The following is a 19101-nucleotide window of genomic DNA, read 5'->3' on the forward strand; positions in this document are numbered from 1 at the left end:
ATTATCTTTGCCAAGAAAACCCCAAATGGGGTCATGTTGGGAATCATACAAAGACTGAAATGACTGAACAAGATTAGGGGGTAGCTGAATGGCTCAGGGGATTGAGAGCCAGGCCTAGAGATGTGAGGTCCTGGGTTCAAATTTCATCTCATGTTTCCTAGCTCTGTGGCCCTGGCTAATTTAATTACAATCTTTACCTCTCTTCTTTCTTGGAATACACAATATTGACTCTAAAACAAAAACAAAAACAAAAAAAACTAGGGTTCTTAGAAAACAAACCCTCCTGGCCCAAGAGATTAGATGCTATCTTAATTTTCTTCCTTCTCTGAACTTCCATTATTCTGAATTAACCTAACAACAACTCCTCCTCTAGAAATGTTATATAGAATGTTGAGCTGAGAGTGAAAAATATGAATGTTCAAACACCACCTGTGACAATCATTAACTATTTGACTCTGGGTAAATACTTCTATGTACCTCAGTGAATCCCACAGCATTTAAGAGATCAAACAACAGACATGTTAGCCAAGAGAACTCCCACACCAGGAGTTCCCTATTACATTCAGGTAATCGCAGACTAAAGTCCTGCTTGGCCACAGGCTTTAGGAGAGAAAGGAAATAAGCATTTATTAAGAACTTATTAAAATATGGATCTAAGTATCTAAACACTTTAAAAATATTATCTCATTGAATCCTCAAAACAACCCTATTAGGTAAGGATTACTATGATCTTCACTTTACATTCGAAGAAACTGAGGCAGGGGTAGAGTCAAAATGGAGGAGTAACTAGGGCAGCAATGCCATTTCACTATAAAAATCCTCTCCAACGAAGAGTAAAATATCACTACAAAACAAATACAGGAGTGAAAAAACGAACAAGAAGACAGAGAATCCAAAAGGTAGGCAGAGACCATATGGGGAACTCAGGTGAGAGTGGAGCAGAGCTAGCAGGAGGCATAGCAGCAAGTGAAGATCAAGTCAAGAGCAAACCATAAAACACTCCCACCCTACCCCCTCCCCACATCTACTCTTACAGGTTTTGAACTTAAGCCTAAACTAAGTCAGAACTATTTGTGACCACAATTGGGGTTTTCTTGACAAAGATCTTAGAATGGTTTGACACTTCCTTTTCCAGTTCATTTTACAGGTGAAGAAACTAAGGCAAACAAGATTCAGTGACTTGTCCAGGGTCACATAGCTACTAAGGCTCTGAGGCTAAATTTGAACTCTGGTCCTTCTTGACTCCAGGTCAGAGCTCTTATCCACTGCAACCAGCTATTACAAAAAGAAAGGAAGACAAATTGTGGTATATGATGGTGATGGAATACTATTATTGTGCTATAAGGAATGAGGAACAGGATGATTTCAGAAAGTGGAAAGACCTCCATGAACTGATGCAGACGAAATAAGCAGAACCAGGAGAACATTGCACACCATAACTAGAACGCTGTCAGAAGATCAAATGTAATCTACTTTGCTATTAAATGCAATGCAATGATCTAGGACAATTCTAAGGGACTTAAAGAGAATGAACACTATCCATATCTAGAAAAAGAAATGTGGGAATAGAAACCCAGAAGAAAATATGATTTCTCAAACTTGTTTATTTGGGTATATAATTGGGGTTTGGGTTTTAAAAGATTACTCTATTACAAAAATGAATAATATGGAAATAGGTACCAAGTGATAATATATGTATAACCCAGTGGAATTTTTTGTTTACTCCAGGAAGGAGTAGGGAAGAGAGGGAGACAACAAGAATCATTTAGCCATGGGGGGAAAAAATTAAAAAATAAAAATAAAAAGAGAGGAAGAATACTATCCTTTCCTTTCTTATTCCAACTAGGAAGTGTCTGTCACATTTGAATGCAGGTTCTCCTGACTCCAGTCCTGGCTCTCTATCCATTAAGCCACTTAGCTGTCTCATAGCACTTTATTTTTGCACTGTCTAGTTCTCCTCCACACCTCTCCCCTCGGTCTTTGTGGCCATTTCTGTCTTCCTTCTTCCCTCCTATCCCCTCTCCAACCATGATCTCTAGGCTGGGGTTATATTTATGTTTGTATTTTTGTATTCCTTGCTCCCTCACCCACTGTATGTCCTTAGCTCTTAAGCCTCATCTGTTGAACTGAATTGAACATGACTTGTCTTTCAGATTCCTTTATCTTTGAGAAGGGTGAGCAATGAGGGAGAAGAGGCCTTGGGCTCTGGTACAACGCTGAAAGAAGCTTGACAATATACATGGTTTAATTTACTGAGCATCCCCTAAGTTGATTTTTAAGATGTTTGATTGTTGGCTCAAGAGCCCAAAGGGATCTTTGAAGCCATCTTGTCCAGACCTTTTAATTTAAACAATAGAAAACTGAGGCCCAGTCAGAGTCACTTAGGAAGTAGGCATCAGGGGTGTGTTTGGATTCCAAGTTCTGTAACTCTAGGGCAAATGAATTTTCAGCTTTATCCCATTGCCTCCCCCTAACTTTCCTAACTTTTACATTAATAACATCAACATTGTATATATAGAGGCAGCTAGGTGGCTCAATGGAAAGGGCACCAAGCCTGGAGTTGGAAGGAACTGAGTGATTGACATCTTGAAAGGTAACAAGGATATGGTAAAGGAAAAAAGAAATTTCAAGGGAACTTAAAATCTAAGGACACAATAATATGGACATACATAAATAGAAACAAAAATACATGTATAGATGATACTGGAGAAGGAACTGGCCAGCCAGTCAGTATCCTTGTCAAGAAAATCCCATATGGAGTCATGAAGAGTTCAGCATGACTGAAAGGACTGAATGACAAGAAAAAGAGATGATCATGAGTAAGGGGAAAGCACTCGTCGTTAGGGAGATCAGGAAAGGTCTCATGCAGAAAGATCTTTTGAAGAAAACGTGGTGTTCTAAGAGGAAGAGGTAAGAACCAAATGTATCCCATTCACTCAACTCATGTCTAGGGAAGATGGATGGTGAGCCTGGTACCATTACAGGAAGAGGGCAGGGATGGCCAGCACAAGGGTATGGAGATGGATTAGAGAGCACCTTGTAAGGAGCAGCAAGGCCAAGTGGCTGGATCAGAGAGTGTGATGAGTTAAGAAAAGCAGAATGGTACCATGTTGTTTTTCAATTTCACAAATATTTAACAAGGCAAAGCAGATAGGTAGTGCTGTAGAGAAGAGATCTGGGCCTGGAGCCTGGAAGACCAGAGTTCAAATCCGGCCTTGGACACTTACTAACTGTGTGACCCTGGCAAAGTAAAATGAGGTAAATTCTTATTTTAATGAAAAGGCAGCTAGCTGGCATGGTGGATTGAACACTTGGCCCAAAATCAGGACGTCTCATCTTATGGCCTCAGACACTAGCTATGTGACCCTGGGCAAGTCACTTAACTTGGTTTGCCTCAGTTCCTCCTGTGTAAAATAAACCGGAGAAGGAAATGGCAAACCACTCCAGTATTGTTGCCCAGAAAACCCCAAATGGGTCAGGAAGAATCAGATATGATTGAAACAGCTGAGCAGTACAAGGCAATGATCTGGGCAAGGAAGATCGGGTGAATTAAGACTGAGTCAGTGAGGCCCAATGAACACAGAGGACAGAGATGATTTCAGTGGAACCCAGAACAAGTGAAAGGAGTCCCATGAAAGAAGGCTGGAAAGATAATCTGAAGCTAGAATGAATGCCAGAGAGAGGAGACTTTATACTAAGGCTTCTGGCTAAAGGAGAGATCTAATCCAAAAGGTATTAAGGGTGAAATTCCTTCCCATTCATTTTGCATCTCTTCAATAATACAGTATATGTATATATAATACATATACTCTGTTATATATGTGAACACACATATAGAGTATATAAGTACACATTTGATAGAGAACTGGACCTGGAGTCAGAAAGACTCATCTTCCTGAACTCAAATCCAGCCTCAGACACTTCCTAGCTATGTGACCCTGGGCAAGTCATTTAACCTGCTTGCCTCAGTTTCCTCATCTGTAAAATGAGATGGAGAAGGAAATGGCAAACCACCCCTGTATCTTTGCCAAAAAAAACCCAAATGGGGTCCTGGAGAATCAGACATGACTAATATGACTCAACAACAAATCTCTTGACAAGTCACCTCTTCAGGCTGGTCGGTAAAATGAAGGGTTGGGAGGACTACATGACACACAACTCAGAGCCTCAGTTTCCTCACCTATAAAATGAGACTCATACAAGGTATCTTTAGTGAGACTAAGTTTTAGTGGTTTAAAGTTATTTAAGTTCTTTTTGACTCTTTGACCTCTACCCTTTTAAATTTCATTTAAAATTGAATTAAGACTTTTGGGGTACTCTTTACCCCCCACTTTTTTAGTCCTTACTGTGTACTGGTTCCAAGGCAGAAGAGCTGCAATGGGAATTAAGTGACTTGCTCAGGATCACACAGCTAGGAAATATCTGAGGCCCGATTTGAACCCCTTATACTCTACTCTAGGTTGTTCACCTTTGAAGCCTTATGGAAATGTCAGACACCATCATCAACATCATCAGCATGATGTCCCTCTTCTCTACAAATAGTTGCCACTCTAGGTCAAGTCCCCATCCCTTCTCCCCAGGCTATTTGAGGGCTGCTAGGTGGCTGAATGGACAAAACACCAAGCCTGGAGTCAAGGGGATCTGGGTTCACACTCCCCTCAGACACTTCCTAGCTGGGTGATCCTGAGCAAGTCACTTGAACTCCATTTGCCCAGACCTTGCAGCTCTTCTGTCTTAGAACTGATACCAGACAAGAGGGTAAAGGATTTGGTTTTGTTTTTTTAGCTTATTTGTTCTTTCCAGCTCAAAGTCCAAATGAGTCTACAACAGCACGCAAGAGATGTTACTGACCTCCCCGTAGATGGCTCTCCTTAGTGCCAAGGTCTGAGGTCAGTCTCAGACCATTCTCTGCTATTAAGCCCTAGGAAAGTCTCTTCAAAGCTCTGTCTCAGTTTTCTCAAATGAGGATAATAAAAACCCTCCTCACGGGGATCAAATGAAGGTTTTTTTGTTTTTGTTTTTGTTTTTTTGCTAAGAACTCTGCCCACCTTGTTGTATGTTTGCTAAATATTCTCTATTGCTGTATGGTGGTTTGGGGGCAGACCCAGATTCAGGGAGACTGAGAACATATGAATAATCCAAGAACAAATAAAAAATTAGAGAGGTTATATCCATAGATTTCTTAGAAATTATATTATATGATGGTCCATGACAGTATCACTGATCTCCAGAATTCAGACTCTCCCAAACAGTGCAGTTTTTAGCTATTAGGGGTAAAGACTGAACTAAGACTTTTGGGAAACAGCTTTCTTTTCAAATCATTCCTCAGAGTGGCACCATAACTTTGGGGATTTGGCTTCACAGTCCTATCTCTTTAACCTGCACAATTTGCTTCGGCTCTCAGTGTCCAAGTTGCAAGTCATGGGTGATCTGTATTGGTAGAGGGAATTTTTCTCACTGGGAGTTCAATCCACTGACCTGGGATTTCAGTTGGCTTATACCTCCCCAGTCTTCAAGGATGGAGAGGGCAACTAGTCTTCAGTTTATCACATTTGATCCTCATGACAACCAGGGAAATGGATGCTGTCATCACTCCTATTTTAGAGATGGATAAACTGAGGTCTAAAGAAGGAAATTAATTTACTCAGGGCTGCACAACTAATAAGTGCCTGAGGCAGAATTTGAACTCAGATCTTCCTCACCCCAAGGGCTACTCCACCACCTAAATATATACCCTAAAATAATTTAACCAAAAATCAATCACCATTTGTTTTTCAACTTTAATAATTACACCTTGGGGATGGCTAGGTGGGTATAATGGATAGAAGAATGCCAGGTCTGGAGTCAGGAAAACTCATCTTTCAAAGTTCAAATTGGGTCTCAGTTTCCTTACTTGTAAAATGAATTGGAGAAGGAAATGGCAAAACACTCCAGTATCTTTGCCAAGAAAACCCCAATTGGGGTCACAAAGAATCAAACATGAGTGAAACAACTGAACTTGAGAACAAATTTTATTTTTTTTTGTTTGTGTACTTCTTGTCTCCTTTACTAAGAATTTATATATACTCATATGTGTACATATATACTTGTATATGTACATGTTGTCTCCTTTACTAAGAATTAATTCCCCACATCTTGGAAAAGGAGAAGAGAAGGGGAATAAATTGCATTTTTTTTCAAGTGTAGATTATTTTGAAAAGTTAGCAGGGATATCACCTTCAATAGGACTAAGCTATCATCCCTTTATAATTTAAAAAAAAAAAAGACCTTTTTAAAAATATAAAATAACCATGCTGGACTCCAATAGTACACGAGTTAGAAGAATTTGCAGGGTTTTCTTCCCTAGTTTTTGGACCCAGAATCATGAGATGGGAGCCTTTGAAACTGTTTGCCATCCTAAGAAACACCATTCAAAGACAGCAAGCCGTCAAAAGTAGGGGGGTATGCTCTTGAGACAACAACACTTGAAATTACTGTTCAGTGTCTGGACATGGGCTAGGCCTGAGGACCTCAAATTCTGGGTTAATTTCTATGGCATCTTCTGAAAGAGATGCTGCAAAACTTCTGTTTATACAGCTGTTTAGCCAAAGGAGAAAGTAAGGTAGGAAACCAAAAGCACCAGAAATACATAAGTAAATAGTACAAGAAGACTAGTCAGCATCTGTAGAGTTGTTCTCTGCAGATGGCCTGGGTGGGCTTCTACATGTTAGTAATGTTTGACTCAGTGTCCAGCTGTTTCATGCTATTAAGTTAGACAGATGGATGACTTGCCAGTTCGGGGTGTTTTATATTTGGTTTTTTTGCCCATAACCACATAAGCTAATAAAGCCCCAAGGCAGAGATCTAGGCAATGCATCAACAAGTAGGTAATTAAAGCCCAACCCATTTTTCAGGAGGGAGCTAGGTTTCTCAGTGGTTAGTGTTGGACCTGGAGTCAGGAAGAGCAGAGTTCAAATTTGGCCTTCAGACACTTACAAGCTATGTGTCCCTGGGCAAATCATTTCACCTGTTTGCTTTAATTCACTAGAGAAGGAAATGGTAAACCACTCCAGTATCATTGCCAAGAAAACCCCAAATGGGGTCATGAAAAATTGGACACGGCTGGACAGCAACATGTTATCTAATTTGCACTTAACAAGCAGCCTAGTTAAGTGCTAGGGTTAGTCTATCTCTCTCAAAACAACATAGTATTCACTTTGTATATAACAAGTGTATACATATATTCAGGGGCTCTCCATCACTGAACGTCAGTTCCTAGAGGGCTAAGACTGTTTCCTTAATGTCTCTCTCTCTTGGATTTAGCCTGGTGCCTGGCAGACAGTAAGAGCTTAATCAATTTCAGGTCATGGATTGACTGATATTATTAATTCCTCTATACAGATAAGGAAATTGAGATTCAGAAAGGTTAGGTGACTTGGTTATAGTTAATAAACATCTGAGGCAGGGATGTAAGCAATCGATCAACAAGTATGCAATAAATCCTAGCTATGTACCAGGACCTTTAGACAGTGTCTACACTGGAGGAGGCAGCCAGTCTGCCTACTAGCCTTCCTTCCTTCTTTCCTCCTTTCCCTCCTTCCTCCTACCTTTTGTCCTAAAACCAATACTAAGTACCTAGCAACCCAGAGCTTATCTACTATTGATTTGAACCCAGGTGTGCCAGACAACTTAAATCTTGGAAAACAATAAAATAAAATTGCTCACAAGTACAGTATCATGATGATCTTTTGCTTTTAATACACAGCATTAAAAAAATGCATTGCCTAGAGGCAGCTAAGTGGATCCGTGAATTGAGTCAGGAGGACCCATGTTCAAGTCTAACTTCAGCTACTTCCTAGCTGTAGGAGCCTGGGAAAATTACTTAATCTCAATTGCCTAGCCCTTACTGATCTTCTACCTTGGAACCCATTCTTGTATGGATTCTACAACAAGGTAAGGTGTTTGTTTTTTTAAATACGTTACTTAACATTATTCTAAATTTAGGTCAAAGGGAGTCTCTTAGCCCATTAGTAAACATGACAAATACCTACCACAGTCCTAGACTTCTGTGTATTTTTCTTACCAAAATAAAACAAAACCCCAAACAATGCTTATGAAGAGATCTAGGTGAACCCTAGATTTGTCCATACAGGAAACATCTTTTTAAAGGTTTTAATTAATTTTGTTACTCTAAAACACACTGAGCAGCTGATCAGCACAATAAATCAATCATTCTATACAAATGATTGTGGGGATGGGGAGAGAGGCGACTAGCTCTTTTCCATATTCCTCATTCAAGCACAATGAAGGAAGCCTAAGGATCCAACAGATGGGCTGAACAAAAAGGAGTCTCAATGCTTCTCTGTATTACCATACAAAACAACTGAGTAATAACCAAGTTAAACACAGGAAGCCTTCCTGTTTTCAACACCACAAAAATGCTTGTGGATTTTCTGCTTATGAAGCTGCTCACTTTTTAAAAACACACACACACAAAACAACAGTCATCATTTCAGTGGGGTTCCACATAACTGCCATCCAATTAGAATGTCACACAAAATTAGGCTTTATATTTTTAAAGTTTAAATTCTTCTGTGTTGTTATGTATTATAGGTTACCTTGCCTAACTGAAAGTGCAAATACTATTAGTTAAGGTAGAAATATTTTACAGTTCTGCATGGTTGAAAAAGAGAACCAAGAATAGTTGGAAACCTCTTAAATCTCAATTATTATGATTTTAAATTATTTTGACTGGCATAGTAATTTTTTAAAATGACCTAATGCTTAATGGCCTAATAGTAGATGATGGAAAAGTGAAGTCCTTAATGTGGCTAACATCAGTAAGAGAAGGATATTTATATACATTATATGGACCCAACAGTTTGTCATTTTGTGCATCCTATTTCATAAAGTATCAGAGGAAATGTCTAAGATACCTTCTCCAAAGAGCAACCTACACAACTTTGCAATGTTAAAATGCTGTGACTTTTCAAGCATGTAATTAGCTAATTAAAGAGAAAGTTCCTATGTAAACTCAGATTTCTTCTAGACAATCTGATTACACCTGGCAGTGTTAAACTCTTAAAGTATCTCTACTTCTGAGACAACACAGACCAAGAAAATCAACCGGACAGTGTGATAGTTTCAAATTTCAGTGTTTTCTAACAAAAGCCAAGAGGATTAGAGAAACTTTTTTTCACCTGATACTTTAGAAATGATGACTGTAAAAGTCTTTGCATAGAATAAGGGGCTGCAGAGATGTCTGTTAAATTGAAGGCACTGGGAAAATTCTGTTTTGTCGCTAAGCTAAGAAAACCTATGTTCAGCAGAACACAAAAACTTTTTTTTTTGGAAAGAGGAAATATATGGTCAAAATTGATCATAAGAAATCCTAATATTCTTATTAAATTGCCGGTCTTCTTTATGTTCATTTCTAGAAATCTTTTTAAAATAATGCCCAAGATAAATGAAAACCAATGGCAATGGGTAAACTTTTGCCTAGATTCTTAGCAGCGGCCAGCTGAAGTGATTAAAAATAAAAGGAAGCATTCCTAAAATTGGTCATTAAAAAGTTAACATTTGAGGGGAAAAACAAAACAAAGCAAAACCAAAGGAACCATCTACAATCCCTTTAATGGAAGGCATGGTCCCCCACAGAAGCCAAAATGATTGAATTATTTTGACTGGGAGGAGTTCCGAAGGAGACTAAGGTGAAAGAAAGCCAAGAGATACTTAGCAAAAAAGACTATAGAAATTGACCCGTCCCCTGGACCGAAGCTTCTCAGGTTAAACAGGGTGTGGAAAGAAAACGACAGCTCCTGAAACAATGTCGAAACTTCCCTTATCTGCGGGGCAGAAAAGTTTCTGGTCAATCCCAGGGTTTCCCAAGCAAGGGAAAGAGACAGGGAGCGAACCGCCCGCTTCGCCCAACACTATAATTGCATGGTTTATGGTTAGGAGGATAGTCGCGCACAGTGGGGCAAAGCGATCCCCATTTCAAAGAGAAGCCCCAAGAGCTCAGCACGGAGCGAGGCTAACCCCAGGGGCCACGGGCCATACATAGAGCACCCTATCAGCACCACCCTCCTCCAAACCTTTACAGGCAAGGACCCAGGAGATGCCCTGGGTTTCCAAAAAGCTACACCAGGAAAGTTAGACTATGGTACTCTTTTGGCAGTGTTAGTCCGGTCAAGTCAGTACTTGCAGATGTCCTCTCCGTGCTGGCACCGTCTACTCTGGGAAAAAGGGAAGAGGCAGGAAACTCAAAGCTTCCCAAACCCCAAATCGAGGAAGAACTCAGCTCCGGCTGCAGCGCTCGGTGCAAACTTTCCAGTCGGACGAGCGCAATCTCCAAGCACTTACCAGCGCTGGAATTCATGATTCCTCCCATGCGGACTCTCTCTCTTTCTTTCCTCTCTTGTCTCTCTCTCTGTCTTTTCTCCCCTCTCCCCTCTCTTTTTTAATCCTCTTTAATCCATTGTCTCCGGTTTGGGGGTGCAAGAATCAAGATCGGCGGCTGTCGCATTACGTCCGGCGGCTCCGAGGACTCTTCCGAAGCTAGCCGCCTGACCGGCCAAGGGGCAAGGAGCCCGAGAGCGCCCCCGAGCCTAAATCCCCAGGAAGGTTCCGAAATCTTGCGCCTCCCCGGACAAGCTCCCGGGAAAGGTTCCCAGAGCGCTAATGCGCTCCTCCCTCCGACCCCCTCCACCCCCGGCGCGTGCGGGCTCCAGCTGGCGAGGCTCCGAGGGAGATGTTCAGAATCGCGAGCGCGCTCAGCCGGCACGCGCCCCAATTAAAAAAAAAAAAAATCACTCCGGGAAGGGCCTCTCAGCGCCCCCTATGGGCAACAGCGAAAACAACCAAATGTCCAGCCCCAGGAATCTCAGGCTTTCGAGCATCCGTTTTTACTCACCCCCTCTCTTAGCTGGCAGGAAGTGAGGGAACGCGTGTTGCGGGGCATGCTGGGATTTGTAGTTCAGCTCCACTCTGGCGTGGGGCTCGAGGCCAACACGTCCCGCCCCCCGGGCTGACGGACTTCATTTCCCATCGTGCCGGGGCGGGTGGCATGGCGGAGAAGGATGACACCGGAGTTTGACGAAGAAGTGGTGTTTGAGGTAGGGGGATGATGGAGGCGGCGGCGTCTTCCGCGTAGGAGCTTGCCCGGAGATCTGCACGGAAGGGGATGCGGGGCTGGGGGCCCCCGAGGGTTGGGTCGGTCCGGGCCTGGCGGGGCGGGGCGAGGCGGGCTGACAGGTATGAGGGGAGGGCAGCGCGCCTCTACCCTTTTATCCGCCTCGCCCGATGGGGCCTGGGTCCGTCCCCACCCCACCCCTAACTCAGGGCCACACCTGGACTGGGGCTCCCCAAGATCCGCGGGTGCCCTGGACCACACACAGCCAGGCGCGACCCCAGGAGCCCCGCCCTCTGCGTCCCCCGGCCCAGCTTGGAGCGCCCAAGACCACTGCCGGCTATGCGCGCCCCCGGGCCTTCCTCCTGCTCTGGTAGCCCTAGACTACCTCTGTCATGCGCGCTCCCGTTACTCCACTACCCCAGCTGTACACACCCCAGAGCCTTATCCCTGCTTTAGGTGTCTTAGACCACCCCCAGTTATGCATGTTCCAAAGGAGCTCCCCCACCCTGTTATGCGCGCTCCCGAGCGTCCCCCACCCAAACACGCCCCTGGGCTTTCCCCCTTCTCTAGGCAACCTAGCTTCCCCCCTTTTCCCGCCCCACGGAGGCGTGCCCCCGGGCCTTCCCCCTTCTCTGGACTCCTAGACCACTTCCCAGCCATGCCTCCCCCCCACCCCCCAAGCAGTGCTGGCTGCTTCTGGCTCCGCACCACCCGGCTCCTCCCGACCCCTATCTATCCTGCAGGGATTCTGGAGGTGGAGGAGATCCCGCGGGGCTAAGGATGCTCTGGGAGAAGCAGGTCCTCTATGCCTGGAAGCCGCTGTTACTGGAAGCAGTCAGATTCTCCCTTGTTACATAAACCCCAACCGGATTAAAATATAATTGGGAAATAAATAAAAAATACAATAAAATATAGATGTCAGTATGTCGTTTTCTAAGTCAGAATAGATCCGAGTTTAGTGGTCTCGGGGTCTCTGCTAAGGCTTTGTAGATACAACCCCTTCCACCCCCAAAATAGCCCTTTCCCTCCGAGAGTTTACGTGTTATTCTGTAGCCTCTTCTCTACACACCTTCCAGCCCGGAGCTCTGGCCAAGGACTGAGGCTGAAGCTGGGGGTGGAAACAATTCACTTTAAATCTCTGCTCTTTCCGGGCTCTAGAGAAACTCTGAGGAAAACAAAAGATCCCTCTTCTCCGGGATTTTAAATTCTACTGGAAAGCCCTTCAGCTGCTTCTGGTGCTACCGCCGATGCCTTTTTGCCTATGGCTTTGAAAGTTTGCCGAGAGATAGGAGTGAAACCCTCTGAAGGCCAGGCTTATTGGCTCCATCCTTTTTTTAAAAAAAAACTTGTGAGTGAAACCCTCTGAAGGCCAGGCTTATTGGCTCCATCCTTTAAAAAAAAAAAAAACTTGTTGTGATTGACTTTTTGGGATAGGATGACCAGGGCCATTCTAAGTAAAGCTTTGAGGACTGGGAGTCATTGATACATCATTTATATAATAAATATTGGAGAGAGATTTCTTATTGCCAGTTTTCCACCTAACAGGCCCAAAGGAAGGAGGAGATGTTTTAAACTTTATTAATGTATCTTCCTTTCCTATAACCTTTAATGGATACAGACTCCAGCTTTGGAGCACTAATAATCATAAGGCAGTTTTTTATAATGTGATTTTCCAGTGATAAGTTGATAAGTATGTGCCTGTTACGTAACTACCATTTAAAGTACAGTAAAAGCACTCCTGAGTTTGTGTTAATACATTGTTTACTCTCATAGTTAGATACACATGTGTATATGTGCATGAAATTTAATGTTTTTAACGTGTTTGCATAGAGCAAAATCAATTTTTTAGGACTTAAAGGACAGATAAATTTATTGGAGTTGGTTGTCAAAAGATCAATTATATAAAGGCTATGGAAATAGGAACAAATCATTTCAGCTTGAGGATATTCATTCACTTGTTTCTCTGTGATTTCTCTGTGATTTTCTTAAACAGGTTTGTATTCTGTTCAAGAATCCACAATTTGAAAGATATGAAGAACTTGGAGAAATTTCAGAGAGCCACTAAGGATAATTAGAATTTAGAAAGTCAGACCTGTGAGGAATGATGTCAGAAATTAGGAATGTTAGCTTGAAGAATAATAAATATATATAAGTATATGATATATATTTAATATATTTATATTACATATAAATATAAGTCAAAGATTATCACACAGAAATGGCTATTAATTGTTATTAACAGAGCAATTCATTAAATCAGAATAAAAATTTATTTTAATACCCACATAGGAAGGTATTTGTATTAATGCTATGTGTGGTATACCTCTCCTGAACCTAGGAATTGATCTAAAATAATATCATGATGAGGGACTTAAAGATAATATTTTATGCCTAAACTAAAAAGTTCTAGAAATGCCTTTTCTGAGCTTCTTAATTAAAAAAAAAACAAAAAACGTTTAAAATAGAATTCTAGCATACTTCTCAGAGCAACCCTGCCTTAAAAGAGGGAAATGGACCAGATCAGAGGTATCATCAAACAAGTAGAAGCCACAATATTCCCCACTAACTAGGTTAAAGTGGAGTTGGGAAATATTTAACAAAATAAATAAAAATGCAATAGAGCCATAGGTGTTAATTTGTGTTTTTCTAAAATCTTTTTGTGTTTTATAATTTAAAATTCATGCCTTCTGTCTTAGAATCAATACTAAGAAGAAGGGTAAGGGCTAGGCAATTGAAGTTTAAGTGGCTTGAATAGGATCACACAGTTATGGAGTGTTTTTGAACCCAGAACCTTCTGGTTCTAGAGAATTTCATTGACAACTTAGAATGGAATAAAAATGACCCATAAAATTCTAAGATTTTTGTTAATGTTAATTATATTCTCTATTAAAGCCTTATTCAGATGCCCTTCCTGAGGAGGAGGTGACAATATGACTGCAGGGTCAACAGAGTTCAAGCCCTCCTCCTAGACTAAAAGGACTTCTTAATACCTTTCCCCTGAGGACCACCTTGGCTAAATTTAGACAAGCTCATTACCAGAATGTTGGCTATTTGTTAGTGGAAATTTTCAACAATAGCCATATTTGAAGAGCATCACCTAAGGTATAAAGGGTTTGATTGTAAGGAGTTATCATACCAGGAAAAAACCTGGTTCCTTGAAGTGTTGATGAACTATCAGTTATAGAAACAGGTCCCTTTCAACCTAGCTCAATGTTGAAAGAATTTTTACACCTGAAATTTTTTTCTGAAATTATTTAAACAAATCTATTTCTTTCCCATTTCCTTCCATTGCTACTATTTCTGCCCTCTGAGGCCACAGAGTCCTAAGGAGTCATGTGGGACATTGAACAGTAAAATAATTTGCCTATGGTCACACAGCTAGATTGGTTCTCTAGCCACTACAAGAATGCTACCTCTCAATGAAATATTATAAATCTCAAATTCAGGTGTTCTATTGAGAAATGCATTTGTTTTTAATAATATAATCATAGCTAACATTTCTAAAATGCATATCGTGTGCTTTGGGGCAAGCAGTTTGTTACAGTGTTAAGAAAACATACCTAGAAAAGGAGAAGAAATGGGTTGTAGATCCAGCTCTATCACTGACTGGCTTTGTGACCTTGATCAAGTCTCAGTCTCAAATTACTCATCTGCAAATGTGGGGATGGGGAACTAGATGATTACTAAAGTTATTTGTTTTTCTACTCAGTGTTTCATGGCTCTGATGGAAATGTTGCTAAGACTCCTTTGTTCTATCCAATTTTAAAAGCTTGAGTGATAGAAAAAGACTGCTCAGTAAAAACACCTAGAGGTAAATGAATGTTTATAATCTGAATGGTGGTTCTTAATGACCTCTTCCCCCATTTCTGCCTGAGTTCCAAAATTTCTCCCTCCCACCAGTCCCTTTGAGAAAGCTAGTAATGTGATAACCATTTTACCTGTAAAGTCACGTAAAACATTTATTAGCAATATTGCTCAAAAAAAAAACCCAAGAAAAATAAAGTGAAAAAAAATCTTTCCATCTACACTCTTTAATTCAGCAATTCTCTATGGAAATTGATTCATTTTTCACCATGAGTCCTTCAGAATTGTTTTGGATATTTGCATTGATCAGATTAGCCAGGTCTTCATAGTTGGTCATCATTAAAATATCACTATTACTGTATGCAGTGTGCTCCTGGTTCTGCTCACTTCATTTTGCATGGGTTCATTTAAGAGTTCCCAGGTTTTTCTGAAACCATCCCCTTTGTCATTTCATACATCACAGTAATATTCCATCACAATCATATGCCACAACTTGTTCAGACATTCTCAGTTTCCAATTCTTTTCTACCATATAAAGAGGTACTACAAATATTTTTGTACAAATAGAACTTTTTCCTTTGATCTATTTGGGAAATAGACTTAGAAGTGATATTGCTGGGTAAAAGTTCAGGCAGATTTATATCCATGGGCAGTAAATATTTCATAAATATTTCTTATATTACCCTTTAATTGATTTGATATAGAATTGAAGCCTTAAGAATGAAAGCTCTAGCCACTTAAAAATGTTTTTCATTTTTTAGGAATGCTTTTTTGTTTTAACATAGGCCTCTCTGAAAACACCCAACTGTCTCTACCCCATATGAATATCCTGCTGAAGAATATTCAATGGCTACCCTTGCTTTTTTTTTTTTTAACTTGTACCTTCTGTCATAGTATTAGCTCTAAGACAGAAGAGTGGCAAGGGCTAGGCAATCAGTCCCATTTAAGTGACTTGCCCAGGGTCATACAGGAAGTATCTGAGGACAAATTTGAATCCCAGTCCTCCCAACTCCATACCTGGAACCTTCCCATACTTGTTTACCAGTGCCCACCTTTCACAAGCTCTTGTAGATCACAAAACTGACTGATGAGGTATTGCCCAAACTCAGTCCCCCTCCTATTGCCTCTGTGCCTTTATATAGTGCGATCAGTATAGAGCTGGGTTGGTCTAGTTTGAGTGCCCAGTGGGCAAATTCAAGCTGTCTGTGAGTCCTGTATACTGGAGAGAGTTGAGGTAGAAAATGCTTGCTTTGGCCCTGCTGGACAGAGGTAGGGCATGCAGAAATTTCCTGGGACACTGGGAAGAGGGGGCTCTGCTAGGGTGCCAGGCTTTGCCAATGCAGGTATAGAGTCTCTCAAATAGAGTATTTAGAGTTGCACTATCCATAAGAAAGCTTTTTTTTTTCCTCCTGGTAATTTTAAAGGACTCCAATGATAGTTAACACCTTTGAAAAAGTAACTTATTTGACATTTTTGCTTGGTTTAAGTATTCATGAACAAAGTTAAGTCATTGAACAATTTTCTAGTCTCATTTTTTATGGAGACTTGTGATAACCAATGCAAGTGTGAATAATGAATATCATTTAATGTCACCCACACATAGCACAGTGCCTGGCAAATAGTAGGTGCTTAATACTTGTTGATTCATTGAGATCCTTTAAGGATTTATTTTGTTGTCTCTAATTAAACGTTTACAAGTATCAAATTTAAGAAATACCCTACTGTAGGAAAATGGAGTTATTTTCTTCCTCTAAAGACCTACTGCTCTGTTGTCTGAAGATTGTGCAGAGTGAGCTTAAGTTCTTAAAGACTGCTACAGAGCATGAGCTCTGGACAGTCCAACCAAGTTCGAAAGGCTTAAAGAGGGGTTTGAGCAAAAAACCTTGTATCTATATATCATCTCAGGGACAGACCAGTCAAACTCAGGGACTTTGGCCACTGTATCTCATACAAGGGTTAAGATTTGCATCAGTGGAAGAAGGAAGTAACAGAATTTTTTTTGACAGGTTGCCTTGGAACCATTACTTAGTATAGATTCTAAGACAGAAGGTGACAGTTTTTTTAAAAAGAAGCAGCAGCTTGAGATCTATACTTTTAAAAATTATTTTTCTTCATCATCTGTATCTTAAGAAAAAGACCAGAAAAAAATATGTGAATTCAAGTACGGCTTTTATAAAACATATCTAGTTGAAGGAATTTTCCCTTATTATTATTCCCTTTTTTAATGGAATTTCTTCATCAAAAGCCTGCTGCTAATAATCTAAGTGATTGATTGCTATGGGTAAGTAGTTATGTTTTCTTTGGCAGAAACTCTTGTATAAATATGAATTGGCATTGCTTTTCTGAAATAAGTTATTAGTTCATATTATCTTCCAATTCAAATTCTTTTCTTCAGGGCATCAAAATGCTTAAATTTATAAATTTTTTATCCTAATGTTCCAAAAGATATTAAATATCTTTCTGATTTTGTTTTCTTACGTATTCTTCAGATTTCATTTACTAGAGTGCAATATCTTATGATTATAGTCAGTAGCTTTGTTATATTCTAGATAATATCTGTTATATTCACACACCAATGTTAATATAAAATTATATTTAAAACTTTAAATTCTAAAGAGTATTGATCTACACTCTTCACATTTAGTGCCAATCTAGTTTTTTCTACATAAAAGATTTCTTATTAGCTTCATGCATTAAATTTTTTTTAATCTTTTCTGGGCTTCTTTTGTACTATGGAGGAGAGTGATGAAGTCTTGAGTAAAAATCAGCTAAATTTACCTTTAGATTAATGTTTTACAAAACTAAATAGCATGAATATTCATGAGGTTCTTTATACTTGGGACTTTACAGTTAGGCACTATTAGTATAACTAGAAGTCTTATTGAAGAGGTGGGATTCTAACAAATTAGTACAATAAGAACAGTTGGGTTTTGTTTCCTAGCATGTTAATTAACCAGGTTTGAAATAGTTGTTGTTTTTTTTTAATCCCAGTAGGTTTAAATAGTAAATTGCTTTTCCATTTCATCAAAAGCATATAGCCTAGTATTGGAGTTAACTCTGGAGCAAAGATTGACCTCTCCAATGCTGTGATAAACATTGAGGACTGATTAGACTCGTATAAGGGGTCTTATTTCAACCATTGATCCCCTACACAGTGGAAACCTGGGTTATATGCCATTACCTAGACCATATAGGAGGCTGAGTCCAAAGTGAAGACTCTCATAAGGAAGCTTTTATTAGCTGGAAGTTACTCCAAACCTTTATCCATTCTATACAACTGCCAGAGTGATCATTCTAAAACCATGAGTCTAAGCATGTCACACCCCTGCTTAGAAAGCTCCCAGAGCCCCCCATTTAAGCATAAAATATGAACTTCTTTGACATTTACAGCCCTTCCAAGCCAATTTACCATTCTAGGCTTATTAACATCTCTGTCATAGACTATATTGTAGCTAAAATGGCCTTTTTGTATGTTTATGACTATAACTTCTGTCTCTAAGCCTATACATAGGGGTCCCTTCCCCACCTCCGCCTGGAATGGACTCCAGCCTCACCTCCCGCCTAAAATCCTTAGCCTCCTTCAAAATTGCGCTTAACTATTTTCTAAATGAGATCTTTCCCCATTCTTCCTTTTGTCACTAATGCCTCATGAAACTACTATATGCATATAGTATTATTTTGTGTGTGTGTTTATACACTTTTGTTTACTTAGGTGTTCACCTGTTGTTTTTCTTATATAATAGAAAGTCCTTGAGGATAGAGATATTGTACATGTTATTGTTCTTGTAGTTATGTCCCCATTTGGGGTTTTCTTTTTCTTTTTTTTTTAACCCTTACCTGCCATCTTAGAATCAATACTATGGATTGATTCCTAGGCAGAAGAGTGATAAGGGCTAGACGATGGGGGTCAAGTGACTTGCCTAGGGTCACACAACTAGGAAGTGTCTAAGGCTAGATTTGACCTCCTGTCCCTAGGCCTGGCTCTCAATATACTGAGCCTCCCAGCTGCCCCCCATTTGAGGCTTTCTTGGCAAATACTGGAGTAGTTTGCCATTTCCTTCTCCAGCTCATTTTATAGATAAGGAAACTGAGGCAAACAAGGATGAGTGATTTGCCCTGGGTCACATAAATGATGAATAGGATAAGTTCAGAAAAATCTGGAAAGACTTATATGAACTGATGCAGAA

At 40.3% G+C, this 19101-nt stretch overlaps 2 protein-coding genes across 6 annotated transcripts in view; one reads left to right on the top strand and one right to left on the bottom strand.

The window, feature by feature from the left end:
* The window catches only part of FGD6 (FYVE, RhoGEF and PH domain containing 6), a 175365-nt gene extending 164469 nt beyond the window's left edge, over nucleotides 1-10896 (bottom strand). The window contains exon 1 of the mRNA XM_007503223.2: nucleotides 10342-10896. Within this exon, the coding sequence (XP_007503285.2) occupies nucleotides 10342-10369 (28 nt within the window). The 5' untranslated portion in view covers nucleotides 10370-10896. The remainder of the gene's footprint in view (nucleotides 1-10341) is intronic.
* Nucleotides 10897-10938: 42 nt separating this feature from the next.
* The window catches only part of VEZT (vezatin, adherens junctions transmembrane protein), a 75230-nt gene continuing 67067 nt past the window's right edge, over nucleotides 10939-19101 (top strand). For 4 of the 5 annotated variants that reach the window (XM_007503224.3, XM_007503225.3, XM_007503227.3 and 1 more), the window contains exon 1: nucleotides 10939-11093. In XM_007503224.3, coding sequence (XP_007503286.1) covers nucleotides 11058-11093 — 36 coding nt within the window. In that variant the 5' untranslated portion in view covers nucleotides 10939-11057. Of the gene's footprint in view, nucleotides 11094-17021; nucleotides 17196-19101 lie in introns of those variants that run through there. The other variant, XM_007503226.3, reaches the window with a different exon arrangement.

The sequence above is a fragment of the Monodelphis domestica genome, chromosome 5 (genome assembly GCF_027887165.1).
Source record: "Monodelphis domestica isolate mMonDom1 chromosome 5, mMonDom1.pri, whole genome shotgun sequence".
In the NCBI taxonomy this organism is placed as follows: domain Eukaryota; kingdom Metazoa; phylum Chordata; class Mammalia; order Didelphimorphia; family Didelphidae; genus Monodelphis; species Monodelphis domestica.